General features: G+C 33.8%; 1 protein-coding gene across 1 annotated transcript; it reads right to left on the minus strand.

The window, feature by feature from the left end:
• Positions 1-1,421: 1,421 nt before the first annotated feature.
• LOC131151253 (repetitive proline-rich cell wall protein 1-like) lies at positions 1,422-2,174 on the minus strand. The gene has a single exon (XM_058102507.1). The coding sequence runs from the start codon at positions 2,172-2,174 to the stop codon at positions 1,422-1,424; it is 753 nt and encodes a 250-aa protein (XP_057958490.1).
• Between the last annotated feature and the right edge of the window lie 20,156 nt (positions 2,175-22,330).

A 22,330-nucleotide genomic window follows, 5' to 3' on the forward strand; every position in this document is an offset into this window, starting at 1 on the left:
TAAATATTGTTTAAAATCTTTAAGCACTTTTAGTTAATTAGTTGGCATACTAATAGCATCAACTTCGAGATTTGGATTTGAATTTGTATAAATTTAAAAGAGTGATAATATAATTATGTATTATATTTTATTCAAATTCACACAATCCAAATCCAAGTTCAGGATTTTTAGAAATTGAAAAGCACACGTTTATATCATTTAATAGAAGATGACTCGTTAACTTATATTTTAAGAATTTTTTTGTGTAAATTTTAAAAGAATGCTAATATAATTTGTACTATGTTTTATTCAAACTCCCACAATCCAAATCTAAGTTTATGCATTTTTAAAAATTGAAAACCCTGTTTTCTATCATTTAATAGAAGAGTAGCTGTTAACTTATATTTTATGATATTGCCAAAGTTTTCCCTCTATTTTCTAATTATTTATGCATTCATGCTTTAAAAATGTTACTAGTAAATGGTAATCTGTAGTCAGTGAATTTTTTTAAAAAAATAATATATTAAAGGAATTGTAGTTAAAAGCTATATTAACTTCCTTCATATAATAATAATAATAATAATAATAATAATAATAATAATTATGATGATGATGATGATTTCTCTTGAAATTTGACAAAAAATTAGAATGACCTTTTTTTTTCCTTTTTTTTTTTTTTTTTACAATCCATCCTGTAGAGGTTTGGAGAGAGGGTTTAATTTCAAAACACTCTTCTAAATCAACCCATGTGCTTATATGGACTTTTTTTATATAAGCACCTCCCTTTTCAAAACTCCATAAATCAACATTATCTTAATATTTGCCTTTTGAGACCCTTGTACCCTCCCTCAACTTTTATTTTTTCTAAATATAAGAAAGGTTTGTGCCTTTTAAATAAATTTTATAGGAAACTTTTACAATTTTTGAGGCCTGAAAGGAGATATGTGTTTTTCTGACGCTAAGGGAGACCTTGTTATTTTTTAATTTGAAAAAGTCTTTAATTTTTTATCACATTTTAGGAGGGGTAAGCCTATATATTTTACTCTAATAAAAATTATAGTGATAGTAGTAGTATTAGTATATTTAATTATGTAATATTGGGTAGAAAGTTAATTGTGCGCTACTCCTTCTTCATTACCCCACCCCCCATGAACATGTTTTCCACGCATGGCAAGCTTAATTAGATGACTACAGTTACCAACTAGCTACTTGGGCTGCTACTATGCAAACTGCATGCAGAAAGAATTAAGAAACCCCACGCAGAAAATTGATGCAAACTACTTGGTGATAAAAAGACTACAACCACCAGGCCATATATAATAAGGTCATTAACCTTTCATACCTTTGGCTGGCTTTACATAGTTGCAATAAAAATATAAAGGCAGACATGCTTACACAAGCTCTTATTCAAATTAAGTTTGCAATCACTAGCTCGATTGTGTTCAGTTAGCCGTGGGCGGCTTCTGTGGTGGCTTGTGGTAAGGTGGCGTGTAGCCATCGACTTCAACTTCGGCTTCCTCAGTGGGAGGATATCCTTTATGAGGTGGCTTGTAGGGCGGCTTGTAGTAAGGTGGTTTGTGGCCATCGACTTCGACTTCGGCTTCCTTAGCGGGAGGATATCCCTTATGAGGTGGCTTGTAGGGCGGCTTGTAGTAAGGTGGCTTGTGGCCATCGACTTCAACTTTGGCTTCCTCAGTGGGAGGATATCCCTTATGAGGTGGCTTGTAGGGCGGCTTGTAGTAAGGTGGCTTGTGGCCATCGACTTCGACTCCAGCTTCCTCAGCGGGAGGATATCCCTTATGAGGCGGCTTGTAGGGTGGCTTGTAGTAAGGTGGCTTGTGGCCATCGACTTCGAGTTCGGCTTCCTCAACGGGAGGATATCCCTTATGAGGTGGCTTGTAGGGCGGCTTGTAGTAAGGTGGCTTGTGGCCATCGACTTCGACTTCGGCTTCCTCAGCGGGAGGATATCCCTTATGAGGTGGCTTGTAGGGTGGCTTGTAGTAAGGTGGCTTGTGGCCATCGACTTCGAGTTCGGCTTCCTCAACGGGAGGATATCCCTTATGAGGTGGCTTGTAGGGTGGCTTGTAAGGTGGTTTGTGAGGCTTGCCATCGGGAGGGAGATCGGAGGGTTCAGATAGAGCAGCGAGAAAAACCACCGCTGCAAGAAGGACAAGAAGGAAGCGTGTGAAAGACATATCTCTAAAGAAGTGCAGTTAGGGCTCTGCTGGTTATGCAAAAACTATAGGGCAAAGTTGGCCTTTTATAGTGGAATGTAACCTCTACCACCACGACATGTGTCCACCACATTTTCCTTCCATTCGTTTATATTTGTTTTTGTTATTTATTTATTTGTTTAATTTGGGTTGAGTTCAGTACATTGTGGAAACTGGATATCCATCTTAGTTCATATTCATGCATTGCTTAGTGTGGTCTATAAGGTGCAGAGTAATGATACTTATGTTTCCTCATGGCTGACACATGGATGCATATGATAAGGGCAAGGGGTCCAGTATTCGGTCCCGCAGTTGGACATTTTGCCACACCATGGCGTACTTGCCTCTTTTTACTCTTGCACACTTTACCCTTTACTGTTCATCACCAGCACTAACAGCCCGCCCGCGGGATTGGGAGTTAAGGTATTCATCATATATTGGTAAATTTTTTGAAATACATCATAAATTTACCGAACGCATGGAGCATTATAATTCTGTCTTGTCAAGAGATTAACTTTCAAAGAGAAAAAATCAAAGCCTTCAAATTCCACATGTCGGCCAGCCGAACGAAAAAGGAGTAGTGGCCTCACACTTATGTGCACTGGCGTTTCTAAATTTCCCACTGAAGATGGCGACCTCCGCATACATAATTTGACGGATGTATGGAGGAAGGTTTCGGTGAAAATGAATGCACCTTTCCTTAGGCATCGAAAGAGTTCAAATATGATTTAATAAGACTTTCTGATACTCTCAATTGGGAACATTGATAAGTTCGATTTCTTCTTTAGTAATTTGGAAGTTGTGAAGAAAGAGATGTGTGATTAAAATGGAGGGAAAATTAGAGAATAGTACAGATGTGTGGTTGTCCATTAAGAATTGGATGGGAGATTTTGAGTAAGAACATCACAGTTTTTGTTCATTTAAATGATGCTGATATTCGAATATTACAGAATTTGGAAATACTGATTGTGAATAAGAAGAATAAAGTTATGTAAGGTGTGAGATAACTGAAACCGAGGTAAGGGAGGTTGAAACTAAATTTGAATGGGAGCAGCTTGGGGAACTCAGGGCCGGCGGGTGGTGATGGCATCCTTAGAGATTGTACAAGTTCTTTTATTTTTAGTTTTTCAAAATATTTTAGTTCTGATAATGAAACTGAATTGAGAGCAATGATGAAAAGAATACAACTTTGCAAACAATTGGGTCATACCAGTATTTGTTGGGAATTTAAAACAAATTCTGAAACCTGTGAGAAACAAAATAGGGAAAGAATACATGCCAAAGAAAAATGAATCACACGCACAAGACAATATTTACGTGGTTCGGTAATTTACCTACCTCCACAGAGTTGCAGGGATTTCAGTATTATCAGAGAGGAATATTACAGAGAGTGCTCTGGTACAATACTCTCCCTCTCGCTCTCTCGTGAAGTTTGATCACGAACCCTAATCACCCAAAAGCAATCCTTTTATATGTTGCGCATAGGATTCTAGTTCGAATGGGCCCAAGCCTTCTCTCCATGGACTAAACTTTAGGATAGAAATCTCTCATTAAACAAAGGTCAGGTCATCATTCAAATTTAATACAACTAGGCTCTACAAAAGCCCAACAGTATTGACATTGAATGTGATTCGAATATTGTAGTAAACTCGATAAGATCCAATAAATGTTCGTTATGGTATTTGTGGGATTTTTGGAAGCAACTTATTGGTTTATTGGAGGGAGTAGATTTTTCTATAAATCATTTGTATAGAGAAGGAAATAAAGTGACATATACTTTGACTCGATAAGGTGCCATGGGGAGAAATAGTTTGTTTTTAAATAGTAGTTAACTTCATAGAGTTTTCAAATGTTTGTATAGATTGAATAAGATGGGTACGCCTTATGTGAGATATGTTTAGTTGGTTTCCTTTTGGTTTTGATATAAGTTTGTTTTTTTCTTTTGTTTGATTTGATGCGTGGGGTGTTTTATTTTCAAGTGTTCTTTTATTTTCACAGTATTCCTCCGCCATAAGTGAGGGTTATTAATAAACTTGGGACGGGACTGCTATCAGGGTAAAGTCCAGAATGCGGACACGGCTTCTGTGCATCAATTGGACGTTAGGCCAACCTGACTCCCGGGAACATCTCCATTACCATCCGCAATCCCCGTTGGCTCACAGAGAACTCTCACCATCCACGGTATCCGCTAACTCACATAGTAAACTCTTATCATCCATAGGTACTGCTGGCTCCGTTAGTGTATCTACCTGGAATTGAACCCTCGATGCTCCTTCTTACTTGCTGATGTCTTTCCACCGTGCCATGCCCATGGGGACAAGGTTAAGGCATTCTTGCATAAACGACACATGGTGACTAGTAGCTTACAACAACTAATGCCAACTCCCACACTCACTTTGAAATGCCTATGCAAGGCAGCAGTGTAATTCATCTCAAGGCAGTGTAATGCAGTAGCCCTATTTCATGAATGCCGAATTGAATTTCATATATTTCTGCTCCTCCCATTTTGAATTTCTATCGTCCATGTTTAATTAGTCTTGAATTACTTTCTCACATACCACCCAACAGTTTAAACATATCTTATTTGTTAGGACCGGAGGAGCCCATGGGCGGGCTTGATATACATGGGTGAACACCAATTTGACCCAAAAGCTCAAGCTAATTGGGTCTTGGGTCCATCCATGTATATAAGCACTCATCATTCACTTTAATTTCTCAATGTGGGACAAGTTCACAAGTGGAATTCTCAACAATCTCCCTCTCACTTGTGAGTTCATGCTCCCCCTTGAATGGAAATCGTCTTCCTTTTGGGACAATTCTTCGACAGTTGCTCAAGTGGGCCTTACAACTGGCATCTTACGTGCCTCAAATTGCATTCCATGTGCCTCCGAACCAATCCCACTTCATACATTTTGACCATATTCGGATCCATCCGTAACCTAGATGATCCTTATTGACCTTAGCCACACACTTGGTCCTCCAACTGTTAGCACGTTAGGAGAATTAGCTTCGTGTTTCGACTTTTACGATGTCTTTCACCTAGAGTTACAAACCGTCGACTCTGATACCACTTGTTAGGATCGGAGGAGCCCATGGGTGGGCTTGATACACATGAGTGAACACCAATTTGACCCAAAAGCTTAAGCTAATTGGGTCTTGGGTCCATCCTTGTATATAAGCACCCATCATTCACTTTAATTTTCCAATATGGGACAAGCTCACAAGTAGAATTCTTAACAATATTTTATAGTCACACATTTTAAAAAATTATTTAAAGAATTGAAAACTTATAATAAAAGCTACGGCATCTGAGTATATATAAAGGAATCAGTATATTATATAGATATACTTTGTTGCTAGCATAAGAAAAAAATTAAATTTTATTCATTATGATCGTCACAAACCCATGTAACAAGTAGGGGAGAAGAGAGTGGGGTCAGTCAAAAATGTTAAACTTGAGATAAACTAAAAATTCATATAATATAAGCAAGAGAAGATATTGTGTGGTTCTCATTTTTATTCACAAAAATCTTAGATCATGCTTGTTTTTTCCGTTCTATGATAAAAAGCCACATTTTTTAAATAAAAAAAAAGTTCAAAAAAGATATGCATTAAAAAAAAAGGAAATAAAAAAAAAAGAGACTCATCAAAACAATAAAATTACTGTATTTGGCTTTTCAGCCTTAACTCATTTTCCTCTTTTATTCTTGCACATTTTCCCTATATATATATATACTTCTTGAAAAAGAGATTTGCCATCTTCATGGTGAAAGAAATATTAAGGCCTAACTAAGATGGTAATTATGGATGTACGTTAATGGGCGGGCGGCTTTCACCTCCTGAGGAGGTGTCAGACCATAGTGTCCAAAGTGGCGCGAATGTGACTAGAGTTCCTAGATTATCAAAAAAAAAAAAAATTCATTTGTATCTATCTCTCCAATTTCATCAAAATTATTAATAAAATATTTTTTTCTATCTATCTCTTCTATTTCATAGGAAAGTGTCACAATTTATTGTAATACATATTGTCGAACACTTTAATATATGAAATTTCTTATGTTCTTTTGAAAAAAAAAAAATGCATTAAGAGGGTTATATGTGTCCAAGTTGTGGATAATTTGACAACAAATGTTGATAATAATTCTATTATTTTTCGCTTTATTAGTTCAAGCACACTAGCTGAGCTCCATAGGGGTATAGCTGATCAGAACCAATGTCATTTGTTACCTTCATCCATTTCCCTATTTATGAAAGTTAGAATTTAAAAGTTAAAATATGAAGCTTCCAATTAATGAAATCTTTTTGTATGGTCAAGTCATAATGAAAATAAAACATTTTTAAAATTTATACATAAGGAGAAAAGAGACTCACCTCCCCTGAGATTTAATAAAAAAATATAAGTCTTCCCTAAGATTTCAAAAATCCCACAAACCTCTGCTAAGGTTTGCCAAAAGACATAGACCTTCCCTAAAAAAAATTATTTATTTTTTTATAAATTACTAGAGTATGTTTTTGTCCTTTTGACAAACCTCATAGGAGGTTCCTAAAATTTTTGAAACTTCAAGGGAGGTCCTCGTAATTTTTGAAATCTCAATGAAGGTCTTTGTCTTTTTGCTAAATTTCAGGGGAGGTCAATGTCTTTTACACTATAAATAATGTTGCCTATAAAATTTGGATCAGAACTTGTTGGCTCAATCATGATCTTGACCACCTAAAAAAAAAAGAGACTTTGAGGATCTGGGGTGTACTTCAAGAGATCATTTTGATGCCTTAAGTCAAGAAAATGGAAGGGTGTGCATTGATTGAGGACAATATAAGATGGAGAACTTCTTAGATGATTTTACCTCTTCTCTCAACGACCCTTTTATAGTTGTTTGGCCTTCCTCCTATTAATTCTCCAATCAAGGAGAGATTATAAGAAAGTTATGAGCCTTTACGCTGAGAGTTACATATGATTTATGAGCCTTTAATCTGACATTTATCAAGGGGGTTATAAGGGTTTCATTATTCTATTTAATTGTCTTTTAATTCCATGTATTTAGAGGAAAATGGACTTTGTACATGCAATGGCCTTGTAATCACCACCATTTGATTTAGGTATATTCCGGGGATATTCTTATGTTTAAATCAAGAAGATGGAATGGTATGGATTAAATGACAATAGTATAAGATTCAGAGTTTCTTAGATGATCTTACCTCTTCCCAAAGTGTTCCTTCTATAATTGTGTAGGTCTTCAATTCTCTCAATAATTCCCCATTTATGTGGAACAATTAGGGATTTTTTAGCCTTTTATATATGTTGGACAACGTATTTTGGACTTATAGGTCTTTATTAGAGGAGTTACAAGAGTTTATTATTCCCTTTAGTTCTCTTTAATGTCCATTTGACCCTATTTAACCTATCAAATACAAATTGCACACTGTAAATTTTATTAATTAACTATCAATTGCAATACTAGTATAAAGACAAGTTTTTGAAAATAAATCATTGATTTTATATTTGTAAACTTGTTAAAGAACGCCATATATCTCATTATTGTGAATTCCTTAATATATGAATAGTATGTCATATTTTTACATGTAATATTTAATGATTTGCGATTGTGCACGAGCTATACCTGTGCAAGTGTAGTTCAGTCATGCCTAACAAAAGAAAAATATTTTTTAAAAAAAAGTGTAATTTAGTCATAGATGTAGTTCAATATACGGTTTAAATTTTTTTTTTTTAATTTAGTTTTAAGACATTTTTTTTTTCAAATAATCATACAATTTATTTTTCTAATATTTAATTATAATAAGAGATTCTTCAAAATGAATCAATAAATTTTGATCGAAAACTGTAAGCACTTTTTTTAATTAGTCACAGATTCTTCAAATAACCCAATAAATGTTGATTAAAATCTTCAAGCACTTTTAGTTAATTAGTTACCATACATGTATGATCAATGTGAGATATATAGTAGTTAGTGTTCAATAACATCAACTTTGAGATTTGGATTTGAATTTGTGTAAATTTAAAAGAATAATAATATAATTTTGTACTACGTTTTATTTAAATTCACACAATTAAAATCCAAGTTCAGACATTTTTAGAAATTGAAAAGCATGTTTTTCTATCATTTAATAGAAGATGAGCTGTTAACTTATATTTTAAGAAAATTTTGTGTAAATTTAAAAGAATGCTAATATAATGTGTACTATGTTTTATTCAAACTCACACAATCCAAATCCAAGTTTAGGCATTTTTAGAAATCGAAAAGCTTGTTTTTCTTTAATTTAATAGAAGACAAGTTGTTGACTTATATTTTATGAAATTGTCAAAAGTTTGTCTCTATTTTCTAATTATTTGTGCATTCATGCTTTAAAAATATTACTTGTAAATGGCAATCTGTAGCCATATCTTCGTTGCCAACTAATTGACCCTCTTCTTTTTTTGGCTTGCTAACTTAGTTGGCTCAATACTGCCTCCTTGTCCATATTGATGACGACAAATTTTTGGGAAACTAGCACAAAAAGAAAAAAAAAAAAAACTAGTTTTTAGTGACGGTTCAAATTTCGTCACTAAAAGTGAAATATTTGTAACGACCTCAAAATTTCTGCCATGTTTTTTTTTTTTTTACATATAATTATCCTGTAACAAAAGAACATTACTCTGATACCTATAACAATATTCTCTATAACATCTCGAACCTCAAGTGGTACTGAGTTCACATCATAAATTCCTATACTGTCGAAAACATAAAATATAATAATCTTATTTATAAACTTAGAGTTCTAGTAATTCCCAATATATATATACATCTCCCAAAATATAAACACCATACCCTAGGCATACCACAAGATACATTCTCCAACTCAAAAACTCATCCTGCAATTAGGGCAATACAAAGGTCCTCTCTATCTTGGAGCACGCTCTGCACACCTATCTGGATTACCTGAAATGTTTGGAATACTGGGGTGAGACACCTCTCAGTAAGACAAAATAAATTACAACTAGTGTGTGGCAAATGAGTTTTACATGATTAACATAATCATTAATTTAACTGTATCAGATAGCATTTCAATATAAATATATCAGAACTCACACCTATGCCTTTTTAAAATAAACTTTCTTTAGAACATATAACTGTAATAGATAGTTCCTACTCTCTGTAAAACTATATACATATATTTATATAACTGTGCAAGCTTCTCTAAATGGATAATTGTATGCATGAATTAACCCAGCAAGCTCGGGTTGTGCGGCCTATGGGCGGGACTTAACACTGGCTGACCTACCAATTTAAGTCAAACTATAACACCTGTAGTACTTGGCCTCCTCAACCTAAATTGACTGATAAGGAGCCAGCGTCTCTCCTCTAGGCATAATCAACTATTCATTTCCACACTCTATCTAAGATGTGTGGTTACACTCTATACTGTGTTAGCTACGGTACCGTGCTCTGTAATCTGTACTGGTCCATCAGGGATCTGATACTGTATAATATTATTTCTGTATATTATAGTTTACCCATGATTCTGTAATAAACTGTAATACCATGATTCTGTATAAACTACAAATCATTGCTCTGTAATATTGTACGTCATGGTTCTATAAAAGTTATGGTTAATCATGATTCTATAAAGATTGTATATAATAGTGGTTCTATAAAAAAATGTGTATAATAATGGTATTATAAGGCTGTATAAAATTATGTATTAAATCTCTGTACTATATCTAATATTTTTCATGCCACACAATTTAAATAAAACTGTTTTATTATAATCTGTACAAGAAAAAATGTATTTTCCTGCTATATAAAAACAATACATATTATTCGTAAAACTTTCCTGTAACCCAAATTTTCATAAATAAACCACCGTTGTAAAATTCAAATCCCATAACACAAGCTATAATTTAATTAAATAAATTTTTGAAATTAATTGACGTAACTTATTCCCCTTACCTGATTATCGAGAGGCCTGCAAATACACTATACTTACGCCTGTAGCGTTCGAAACTCTAAAATCCCGAAATCATATAACCGCAGAATAATATCACATTCACATTTTTCTCGAATTCATAAACTCCATTTAACCAAGGAAACATTAAATAACTAATTATTTATCGCCCTTACCTCATTTCCTAAGGAAACGCATGTAGAAATCCTAAACCCGCACTTGTGGCATTCACACCAAAACCCTGTATTAAAAAAAAAAAACCCAATTAATCATTTCACCCTAGAATTATGCTCATATTCACATTCCTAGACTTATTCACCCATTAAACTAATTAAAAAACCAACAGATATCATAAACAACTTCTTCACCTCAGTTTGGGATGGTGCCTAAAATCCTTAGAACACAATTTTGCTCCGGTCAAATTGAAAAGAATCAGCGCTAGGTTGTAGATACGGAGTCTAATCGTCGATCCAGCGATTATAGAGTGAGAAATAAATGAGAGAGAAAAAGGATTTCGCAAAAATGAGTGAGAGAGAGAGAGAGAGAGGTTTTGAATTTTTAAAAGACAACTAATATGCATCCCTTTATAAGCATTTTTTCTCTGGCAAAAACCGTCAATGGTTTTCTTAGGTTCCTAGAAAACCGTTGCCGCTTTTCTCTTTAACTAGCCTAGTTTTCACGGTTTACCCATTTAGCCGGTTGCAGTAAAATCACATAACTGTCGACAGTTTTCTTAGCTCTTCAGAAAATCGTTCATCGGTTTTTTCCTCACCCAACTTATTTTCCTCTTTTCCTTATTTATTTTTAATATTAAGTTTTCCGGGTCTTTACAATATTAGTAACGGTTTTTAAAATCCGTCACTAATAGTGCAAGTATTAGGGCCCGTTTTTGAAGCTGTCACTAATAATATACTTTTAGTGATGAAACTAAAACCACCACTAAAACGTGCATCACTAAAAACCAGCTCTCCTACTCAAACCATCATGGGAAACTACTTTTCACGTGGAAACTATTTTGAGAAAATATTAACTACATTTCTTGGGGTATTAGTGACGAATTGAAGGCGTCACTAAAACCACATATTAGTGACGATTATTTAACCATTAGTAATGGTATTATATTAGTCACGGTGTTTGTAAACCGTCACTAATAGTCCATCATCAACAATGAATTTCTTAAACCATCAATAATAAAAAAATTTTATTTAAAAAATATTAAAAAAATTATTTAACTATATTAGTGACGATTTGGTAAGCCGTTACTAATAGTCACTTATTAGCTACAGATGAATTAAACCATCACTAATAGTCACTTATTAGCGACGGATTTATTAAACTGTCAGTAATAGTGTTTTTTAGTTAAAAAATATAAATACAATTTCTTTTACAAGATTAGTGATTGTCTAGAAGAACCATCAATAATAGTCTATTATTAGTGACGCTTTTTTAAAACCATCAGTAATAGTATATTATTAGCGACGAATTTATTAAGCCGTCACTAAAAGTCTTGTATTAGTCCCGCCACTAATAATGCATTTGTTGACACTATAAAAAAAACTATTTTTTAGTGACGAAAATATTAGTGACGGATTCAATTTTATCACTAAAAGTAAGTATTACTAATAGTGTAAGCATTAGTGACAGTTTTAGAAACCGTCACTAATACGGTACTATTAGTAACGGTTCTAAACGGATCTAATTTCATCACTAAAAGTGGGTATTAGTGACAGTTTTTAAGAACCATCACTTATAGTGTAAGCATTAGTGACAGTTGTAGAAACCATCTCTAATACGGTACTATCAGTCACGGTTCTAAAATCATTACTAATACTTTCGTCACTAAAACCCGGTTTTCACACTCAAACTATAGCGAGAAACCAATTTTTGCGCAAAAATTATCCTGAAAAAATATTACCGATGCTTCTTGGTGTATTAGTGATGAATTGAATATGTCACTAAAAATAATTTATAAGTGACGATTAAATAACCATCACTACTACTATTGTATTAATAAATAAAAATAATTTATTTAATACTATTAATGACGGTTTTGGAAATTCGTCACTAATAGTCAGTTTTTAATGACGGTTTAGAGAACCATCACTCATAGTTTTTTTTAAAAAAAATATATAAAATATTTTATTTAACACTATTAGTGACGGTTTCGAGTACTGTCACTAATATTTTTTTTTTTAAATAATTTTTTTAACACTATAAGTGATGATTTTGAAAATTTGTCGCTAATAGTCAGTTATTAGTTACGGTTTAGAGAACCGTCACTAATAGTTTTTTTTTAAAATAAAAATAACTTATTTAACGCTGTTAGTGACGGTTTTGGAAATTTGTCACAAATAGTCAGTTATGAGTGACGATTTAGAGAACCGTCACTAATAGTTTTTTTTTTAAAATATAAAAGTAATTTCTTTAACACTTTTAGTAATAGTTTTGAAAATTTGTCACTAATAATAGGGTATTGGTGACGATTTTTCAAATTCGTCACTAATAGTATATTTTATTAAAAAAAAAGAATTTATGTAACTAATAGTGACGGCTTCAAAACCGTCACTGATACCCTCTCTGCATGATTTCCCCAATCTCCCGCCCTTCTAGTTTCCCAATCTCCCTTTTTCCCTCCTTTCGCTTCCCACGTCCGCATCGATCCCCCTCCTTTCCCTCCGCTCTTCTTTCCTCCTCCCTCATTTCTTCCTCTACCCTATGCACATCATCTCCATCCTTCCCATAGCCCTCATTCGACTCGAAAGAATAATGCCCTAGCCCCCTTTGGCCCTTCGAAACCCCTCGTGAGTTCGTCTTGCACATTCGAACCACTAGGAGCCTTCACAATCCTTTGAACTAGTAGCATTAGCTCGTCTGCAAGCCTTCAAACTAGTCGGAAGCCTTCACGACTTTGTCTTCGAGCTTCAAACTAGGATCGTGAGTTCATCTTTGACATTTTGAAGAAGCACGACCCTTTGCCTAAAGAGTTAACTTTGAGGTAGTAAGAAGCATCTCACGTTTTGGAGGATGTTTTTGTATGTTGACCTTTTGAGTCTGATCCTTGGTTTTGATATGGCAAATCGCAAGATACTTATGTGTGTACTCAATACTTGAATAGGACTCTAATTTAAACACACACATAAGGCAAGGAAATGAAAGCCAGAAAGGATGAAAATCGCATATATTTTGTGGCATGAAGCTTTAGAAGAGCAAAGAAGAAGAAGACTTATTGTTTACTTTTTATAATGCATTTGGTTTCATTATTTGTTCTGTAATATCATGGTCTGCAATATTTGCATCTACATGCATGATATGAATAAGCTCAACAAGACCGTAGATTGACCATGGGGAACCGAATGACCTTAGGGAGGCCGTTCGACGCCGAATTTTTTTCGGTTGGTTAAAAAGACCTTAGATAGACCTTAGGTCCTTGCACTTGTGCTTAAATTAGTCCCCATTATCACATATACTATCAAGGAAACTTATTGAATTAAAATAGGACTTAGGGTGTTAAGTTATTAGGGTTTCATGCGACTGAACCTTCATGTTCAAAACACCTTGGTCAACCGAACTGTTGAATAGTTAGCGTGTTAACCTGACTTGACCGAACCAAAACGAGTCCATCGTATTTAGTCAACTGCACATCTACACTGACTTTTTCTAACAAATCGGACCCCCAAACATTAACATTCAAATCACCCTCAGGTGACTGACATGTGAGTTCAATACACCAAACTTGAGACCGAGCGACCGAATCTTGGACTTTTGGAAAATCTTCTTGGTTCAGCTAACTGACCCTCTCCCTCAGGCACTCGAACATGAAAAACTACATTTTTTGTATGTATCTGCTTGGGTGACCGAACCTAGGGTTCGGACGACCGAAACTCTCGGGTTGCCATAATTTTACTATGGTAATTAGGGTTAATTTTTCATTAAACAATTTCTAAAATCCCTAATATATCCCTAACGGTCAAAAATATTCCTGAGTCTATATATACCCCTTCCATTACTCATTTAAAAAAGTAAGATTAAATTGAAAATCCTCCCTAAATATATTTGTATTATTCATATTCTTTACTCTCTTTTCTTTATTCTCTTGACAAATCTTTATAAAAATTTTTTGTTGAAAGAGAGCACTGATTTTACTCACTTTCTTCACTTGCAAATCTATTGCATTTGAAGATTGTTAGAGGATTATTTACTTAGGCATAAGATTTATTTTGCATTTACTTTCATTATATATCTTAGCTTACAAATCATTTTTGGAAAGTAAATCTAGAGTTTCTCCATACATTTTCTTGGTAAATATTTCTTTGAAGAAAACTTTTATTGATTTTTCTTGAAAGACTCAAGCACATATTTTACATTCACATTGTTTGTGCTTGGATTAGTCTTCCTGTATTTGTGCTTTTTATTGACAAATTTTTATCTTACAAAAAATTGCTTAAAAGCAAAACCCTAGGTTCTCCTACACCCTTTATTAAAAATACTTTTGGAGAAATTTAGTTAAGTTCAAATCTTTGAAGTGCTTATCATAAATATCTCATTCAAAAAGTTCAAAATATTTTAAGGAAATTCACATTCTCACTTTGAGTTTCAGTTCATATCATATGTGAGTGCATTTGTGCGTATTTGTACACATTTGTTTGTATTAAAAGCATATACTTGTACAAATATTTTCATATTTGTTGTATTCTCGACATATGATCTGAAGAGGGAGACTAGCCCTGTGAATAGTCACAAATTGGATTTGACCCGATTACGAAAGGTAGGTGCACCACCCTGTTAAGGTGTTGTTTTTATTAACCTTATAGGTCACACCCAGTTTTGATAATGACAAATACTCTAGTATTTGATAGTTTTCAAGTTTGTGTGCAGGTTTATATAAGCAAATCATATGATGGCACACGAAGTAAAGCCAGAAGACCCTAAAGATTATTTCTTGTTGTAATTTATATTATTTGCGTCTATAATAATTTATATCAGTCTGTAATAATCTTTGCATGTCATGCATGTAGGTTTTGCAAGCTTAACATGACCATAGACTAACCATAGGGTACCGAATGACCTTAAGGAGTTGGCCGACGCTGGATCTTTTCGGTGTTCTCACAGACCCTAGAATGATTCTAGGTCCAAACACTCAAGAACATATATCATATAGAATTCAGGAGTGTTAAAATCGAATATTATGCAGATGTTTACGAGAGCTCGAGCGACCAAACACCAAGAGTTCAAAACTCCTCGGGCACCCAAACTGTTGAAAAGTCAACAGTTGACCTAAACTTTTGGGTGACAGAACCATTTTATGCATATCTTCCATGGGGGCCCAAACCCCTTGAAAGGGATCCCTCACCAACTTGGGCAACTAAGAAAATCAGTTCAAAAACAGCCCGGGCAACTGAACTTTTGTATTCTAGCTACCGACCCACTAACCGGGCACCCGAACCTATGAACAAATACTACTGACTTTTTGTTTAGGCTACCGAACTGAGACTCAAGCTACCAAACTAATTTATAGACCTTTTTTAAATGTGTCTGTTCAGGTGACTAAACCACGGTTCAGCCACTCGAACCTTGCCGGGTTAAAATTATTTTAACTATGGTAAATATAGGCTAATGAGGGTTAATACTTTTTAAGCATTTAGGAACTTTTCTAAGAATACCCAACAAGTCCCAAACGGTTATAATTTTACCTTAGCCTATAAATATGAGTTTATTTGTGTGGATTAGTAACAATTAGCAAAAATCATTAATACAAAATCCTCTCTTTTTGAAAAGCTCATATTGCCCAAAATACTCTCAAATACTTATACCCTTGATACATCTTAGCATTGTGAGAGCTTATTGAGTGGGCTAGTACTTAGTAGAGGTTGCTTATACTCCCATTGTTTTTCTTGATTGATTGTTATTGTTTTCCGGGAGTCAAGCAAGAGTTTTCTCACATATTTTTATTTGAAAAATCTAGTGTTGGGAAAAACTCATTAGCTTAAGAATCTTTGCATTGTCATTGCAAAGATTCCTATAGCTTGATTTTGTTGTGCAAAATATTTTTAACAAGCTATATTATTCTTTCAAACAACTCTTGAGCATATTACATTGATGAAAATATTTTTGAGTTGATTTAACGATTGTTGCAGCATCTTTGAAATTGTGATTCATTATTGAGATTTGATATGACTTATTTCAAAGAAATAGCTTGATTAGAACACTCTTGAGCATTCTTGTGATCATAACTTGTTGAGTGTGGCTTGCACAAAAATACACATCACCGAGCTTACACTTACCTATATAGTTGAGATGCATTTGATTGATTTGTATTGGTACATATCTTCTTATCGGAGAAGCATTATATTGTACACAATTTATATTCTGATTTGATTGTATTCCAGGCATGGTTCGAGGGGGCGGTAATCCAGCCCGTAAGGATTGTTAGGGCCTTCTCCGCCCCGCAAGGAGAATTTGTAAAGGTTGAGGTAAGTCCTATGCTAATTGACCTAGTTGTGTTAGGTTCCGCTCCACCCGTTAAGTGGGCAAGTGGAATCCTCAAGCTTATGAGCTAGAGGCGGGGATGTAGGCACAGTTGGCCCAACCACAATAACATATCGTATGTCTGTTTATATTTTTGTACTTTATGTCTACCACACATGTATGTTATAGTATGAATGATGCGCATGATTTAAATTTTCGCATATTATATTTATCAGCGCATTTGGGATTGCATAGAAAGATCCTAGGTTGTGATATTCTGCTAACATTTGGTTTAACCTAAGAATAAGTTTTAAAATTCCAATTCACCCACCTCTTGGGAATACACCAAAGCTAACAGTATTAGGTGCTGCTCCACCTGTTAAGTGAGCAATAGTGGTAATCTTTGGGCTTGCGAGCTGAGGCGGGGACGTAGGTATTATTTGCCAAACCCCGATACCATATCTGGTGTTAGTTTCATTTTCAGCATTTTACTTTCTACACCTGTATGTTTATTGTTTGTATATTTGATTGGGTTTGTGATTACATAGAAGGACCCTAGGTTTGTGTAATATTGCTTGTGGAATCTGCTTTAACCTACGAAGAATTTTTAAATACCCAATTCACCCCCCTTTTGGGAATACACTAATTCCAACAATTGGTATCATAGCCTCGCGGCATTGACTTAAACGTTTTTGCTTAAGATCGAGATGACTCAAATTGGTGTATCTCCATTTGGCAAGGGACAGTCACCTTCTAGTCCTCCTGTATTTTGTGGTGTCAATTACACTCATTGGAAAATTAGAATGAGAACATTTTTAAAATCTATGAATTGAAGGGTCTGACAGGTGATTGCTAAAGGAATTTTTATGCCTGAAAATAAAAATGATATTAATTTGATGCATGCAAATTAATATGCCACAGACTTATTATACTATGCTTTAGAGTCTTTTATTTTGCTTGAGATTTTGGCATGTGCTAGTACAAAGGATATCTGGGATGAGCTCGAAAGGAAATATGGAGAATCCTAGGGGAATAAGACCACCACTTAAGAAGTGGTAAATAATAGGGCAATTGCATTAATAGAAAGAGAGGCATATGTTCCTATCTCAGCCTATATAGATGATTTTGTTGCTAAATGCTATGATATGTCAAATGTTGAATCATCTTTTGAATTTCATGATAATTCTGTTAATGATGCATGTGATGATTCTCATGGAAAATATTGCAATATATTGTATGATGAATCATCTGTTAAACTTTGTGATAATATTGTAAATGATTCATGCAATGCATATTGTGAAAAATCTTGTAATGAATCATATGTTGAAATATTTGATGAAAGCTTGCCCTTGAACAAAGAACTAGAATTTACTTTATTTAAAATGCATAAATTTCTAGTTAGGATGTCTAAGCGGAAGATAGTCTTCAAAAAATGAGAATAAAAGGATAGCAAAACGATTAGACGAATTAAAAGATTATCATGCTATTCTTGGAAAGAAAAAGATAGATAAGGTTTTGAAAATTATCTGCTTAGAAAAAGAAATAGACGATTATTCTAGAGCTACATTTAAAGTTATAAATGAAAAGAATAATCATAATAAAACCTTAAAAGTTAAGAAGAAAAATCTTTTAAAGAAGGATTTAGGAATGTCACATGATTCCCACAGTCTTGCCTCAACGAGCAATCATAAGAATTGTAAGCTTAATCTTTCACGTATTTACAAAACTTGCTTACATTGTAAAAGAAAAAGGCACATTCGATTTACTTGCTCCTCCAGAAGTGCTAGGGGCTTAAACAAAGAAATGATGTGGGTAGTTATGAAAGTAAACCTCGTAGGAGTTGAGGAAGAATGGGATCGAATAAGAATTAAATATTCATTTTAAATTGTTCCTTAGTTCCTAGGTTTAGGAGTAGTGATAACTAAAGGCTTGGGAAGGGTGTTTTGGTTTTATATGACTAAGAAGCTTTGAAAAATAAGCCAATATGAAAAGTTAGATAATATATCCAATCAAATCACCTAATAAAGAAATATCACAATGATTGGGTAAGATATGAAAACTTTGGCTACATCATACTAGAGTAAAATCCACTTCCAAAATGGACATGACATCTTTGCTAGGCAAATAATTCTTAATGCTTAACCCATGCCTAAATATGATCATGGAAAGTCAAACATACTCTGTCCATTGCAAAAGTTTGAGTTTTAGGAAATGAATCCTTCTTGTTAAACATCTTATCCTAAACTCATCTTGAAAGCCTAAAATGCCTAATAAAATGTTTAACCTTCACTCTAGACTTGAAGCACTATTGATCATAAATGACTAATATATATTGAGTGCTCATCATAAGACATCCCTTTTACTCACCAGCTATATCCTTGCTTCATAATTATAATTATAACCAAAGGATATATACCACTGTCCAAAGAGTTGTATTCAAAAATTCATACTCTCCTAGACACTCGTTGCTCATACCTAGACATGATTAGTAAGCACAAAAATATTTTGAAAAATGTCCACTCAAAATGAATACCCTTTGAACTTAATAGAAATTGTAATCCTTAAGAGTATTTAATCTTGTGCCTCTCATATGCGTTGAAATTCTTAAGAAAAAAGGTAGACAATAGCTTATCATCTTAACAAATATTCATTTGGACTTTTTGGTCTGATAAGCCTAAGGCATTCACCACCAAGATTAAATCATTGATAATCTTAAGAACCTTGGCTAAGATATTTTGAGATAAAAAATAAAAAATAAAAAGAAGAAAAAGAGGTATAAAATGATTTAGTGCATTACTCAAGGGGATTATTACTCTTTCATGACTATTTAAATTAAATGCTCTCATTATCTTATAACATCTATGCCCATATGCCTTTATGAATTATAGCATTGCACTGAACTCAAAATTATCCACTGTTCTTGACTATTCACATTCTTTGATGGGTAGATTTTATTTCTATGAATTATTGATTGCTACTTGATTGCATGCGCAGTCCAGAATGCTTCATGCATAGTAGATGTAGTGGATGTGAATTACATGCTAGTAGTGGATATAGGTTCTCGAGTGCCTTGAATTAAATTATAAATTACTTATTTGAACCTATTAGGTACAGGTTTTATGGGAAACATCAAATTTACAAACGGCATGCTGCCGAAATTTTGGTAGATTTTTTTCCAAAATAAAACCTTGTATAAAGATGATTATTGAAAAACAAAGTGTAGTCCTAAAAGGGGGGGGGGGGGGATGAATTGGATTCTAAAAATTTCTTTTAATTCCTTTTGAAAATCCTTAAACTTATTTTATTTCTTTTAACCAATTCTTGACTTATTTATTACGAGAACTTAGTTTCTTTTATACAATCAACACGACTATGTAAACATCCAAGTAATCAAACCAATCATCCACAATTTGAAAGCAAACAATCAAACTAAGATTAAAATACACAACACTAAGGTAATATAAGAACTTAATATGGTTGTTTATTTATATAAGCCTTGTGGATATGAATTTGAACCAATCCCTGTAGTGAATGATAATTTTATGCTTGTTGATATAAAGCCCTATATTAAAGGATTTGCTTCTTCAATGAGCACAACATTCACAAACATACTTCTTCCCAATTTATGCTTGCTGATATAAAGCCCTATATTAATGGATTTGCTTCTTCAATCAACAAACCATTCACAAACATACTTCTTCACAATGTTCAACTTTTAAATAAACTTTCAGTTTAATAAGTTAAGGATGCTCAACCAACGCAGTCCATTTCAGTTTCCTCAATCAATGCTGATCAAACCAAAACAAATAATCTTTCGATCTATTTAACAACAAAACTCTTGGAATTCTGATATTTATAAAGCATCCACGCAATTTATAAACTTTGCTAAAAAGTAAAGAGTAGGGAAGAAAAACTGAGACCGAGATTTTACGAGGTTTGGCTTATACCCAGCCCACGTCCTCGCCTTTGGTAAACCACCAAAGGATTCACTAAACATGTTCCTTTATCGGGTGGAACAATACCTTTACACACTCCTTCAATAGGCTAAAGTCCGCCTCTCCAAACAATGTACCCTCATTGGGTCACTCCTTTAAATAGGCTAGAGCCCGCCTCTCTAAGCAATATCCCCTTACTTAACCAACGATCCAAACAATCCTTTGATTCATCAATCTACAAGATACAAATCAAATATTTGTGCATAGAGAATTGCTTACGCAAAGAGCTGATTAGTACAACAATTCAGCATTATAATATACTTCAAAGTAAATAACAATATGGAATTTAACTTAAAGCTCAAGGAAGTATATCACCAATTAATTCTTTCAATGATTGAAAGATTTAGAATTTGTAGCAAAAGATTGGTGATTGAATCAGCAAGACCTCAGCAAATTTCGTAGACAAGATGAGAGTGAAAGGGAATTTGAGTGTTGAAAGTAATTGAGAGAATTTTTTGAATGCTTATTTGAATTTTTGGTTCTTGGTTAATTAATTCAATGATTGTTGAGGCTTATTTATAGACTTAAAAAAGTATGTAACTTTATCCCCAAGTGAATTGGAGTATTCCCCAAGTTTTTACAAAGTTTGTGCCTAAAGCAACCTCATTTAAAAAATTTGTCCGTTAAGAAAATTTAAAAACTGCCGCGTGGCAGTAGACTGGCTCTTTTAGTCAGTCGCCTGCCTAGTTTATTTTAAAGGGGTAGTAGGGTGGCAGTCCCTTGCCAGGACACAGGCAGTCGCCTAGCTTGACCACCCAAGCGCTTGTCATGGTTCAGGCAATCTACTAGTGGAACACAAGGCTGCTATTAGCTTCGAGCACCTTTCAGTATTTTGATCATAACTTTTTCTGTATAACTCCAAATTTGACGTGCTTGGTGTCAAAAGAAATCTAATAGAACATCCTACAATTTTTATGTTGAACACTTTTTAAAATAAGGATACTTTTATAGAGAAACATGCACCTCAATGCGGATGTAGAAAAATTAACATCGCTTGGAAAATCCTCTTTTTGGTGCTTTTCATTCTAAAAATGATTCTAACCTTTTTGAAATAATTTTTTACCATATAAAAATATTTTCCAAGTATGTTAAAAAGTATTTAGGTCCAAGAAACTAACCTAAGAGTTTCATGCATCCATATTGAAATTATTTGAAGTACTTACATGAAATTTCATATAGACTCTTATAAATTTTCAATTCTTGAATTCCTTGAGGCCTTTATACTTGTTTCATCTTCCTTTGAGCTTTCATCAAGTTCTCTTTAATCCTTATGCTCTCATGATCTTCAAGTTTTATCTTTAAATCCATTTTTGAATCCATGCTTTAAGCTTGATATCATTATCCTTATTTGAAGTACAACCTTTCATGAATCATTTAACCTTGCATTCATTACTGAGTCCTGAAAATACATCACTTAGACAAAGCATGTTAAGTTCTACTTGTTTGTTCGCATCAAAACAGGATATTAAGGGATATTAAGCCTTGTAAGTCCAACAATTTTGTTAAAAGAAATGATAAAAACATTTTTGAAATGATGAGTGAAAACTAATAGAATATTAAATTTCATCATAGCATAATCATCGAATAATTAGAGGAGTTTAGCTCCATCCCTAGAGAAAGAGCATAAAGAATTCATATGCATCATGCTATACTTTTTGAATATTGAGGCTCTTCTAAGAACCCTAAACATCATATCCCGTTTTTAAAGCTCCATGTTTTGATATGGATTGTTCTCAA

Source organism: Malania oleifera, chromosome 3, assembly GCF_029873635.1.
Source record: "Malania oleifera isolate guangnan ecotype guangnan chromosome 3, ASM2987363v1, whole genome shotgun sequence".
Lineage (NCBI taxonomy): Eukaryota > Viridiplantae > Streptophyta > Magnoliopsida > Santalales > Ximeniaceae > Malania > Malania oleifera.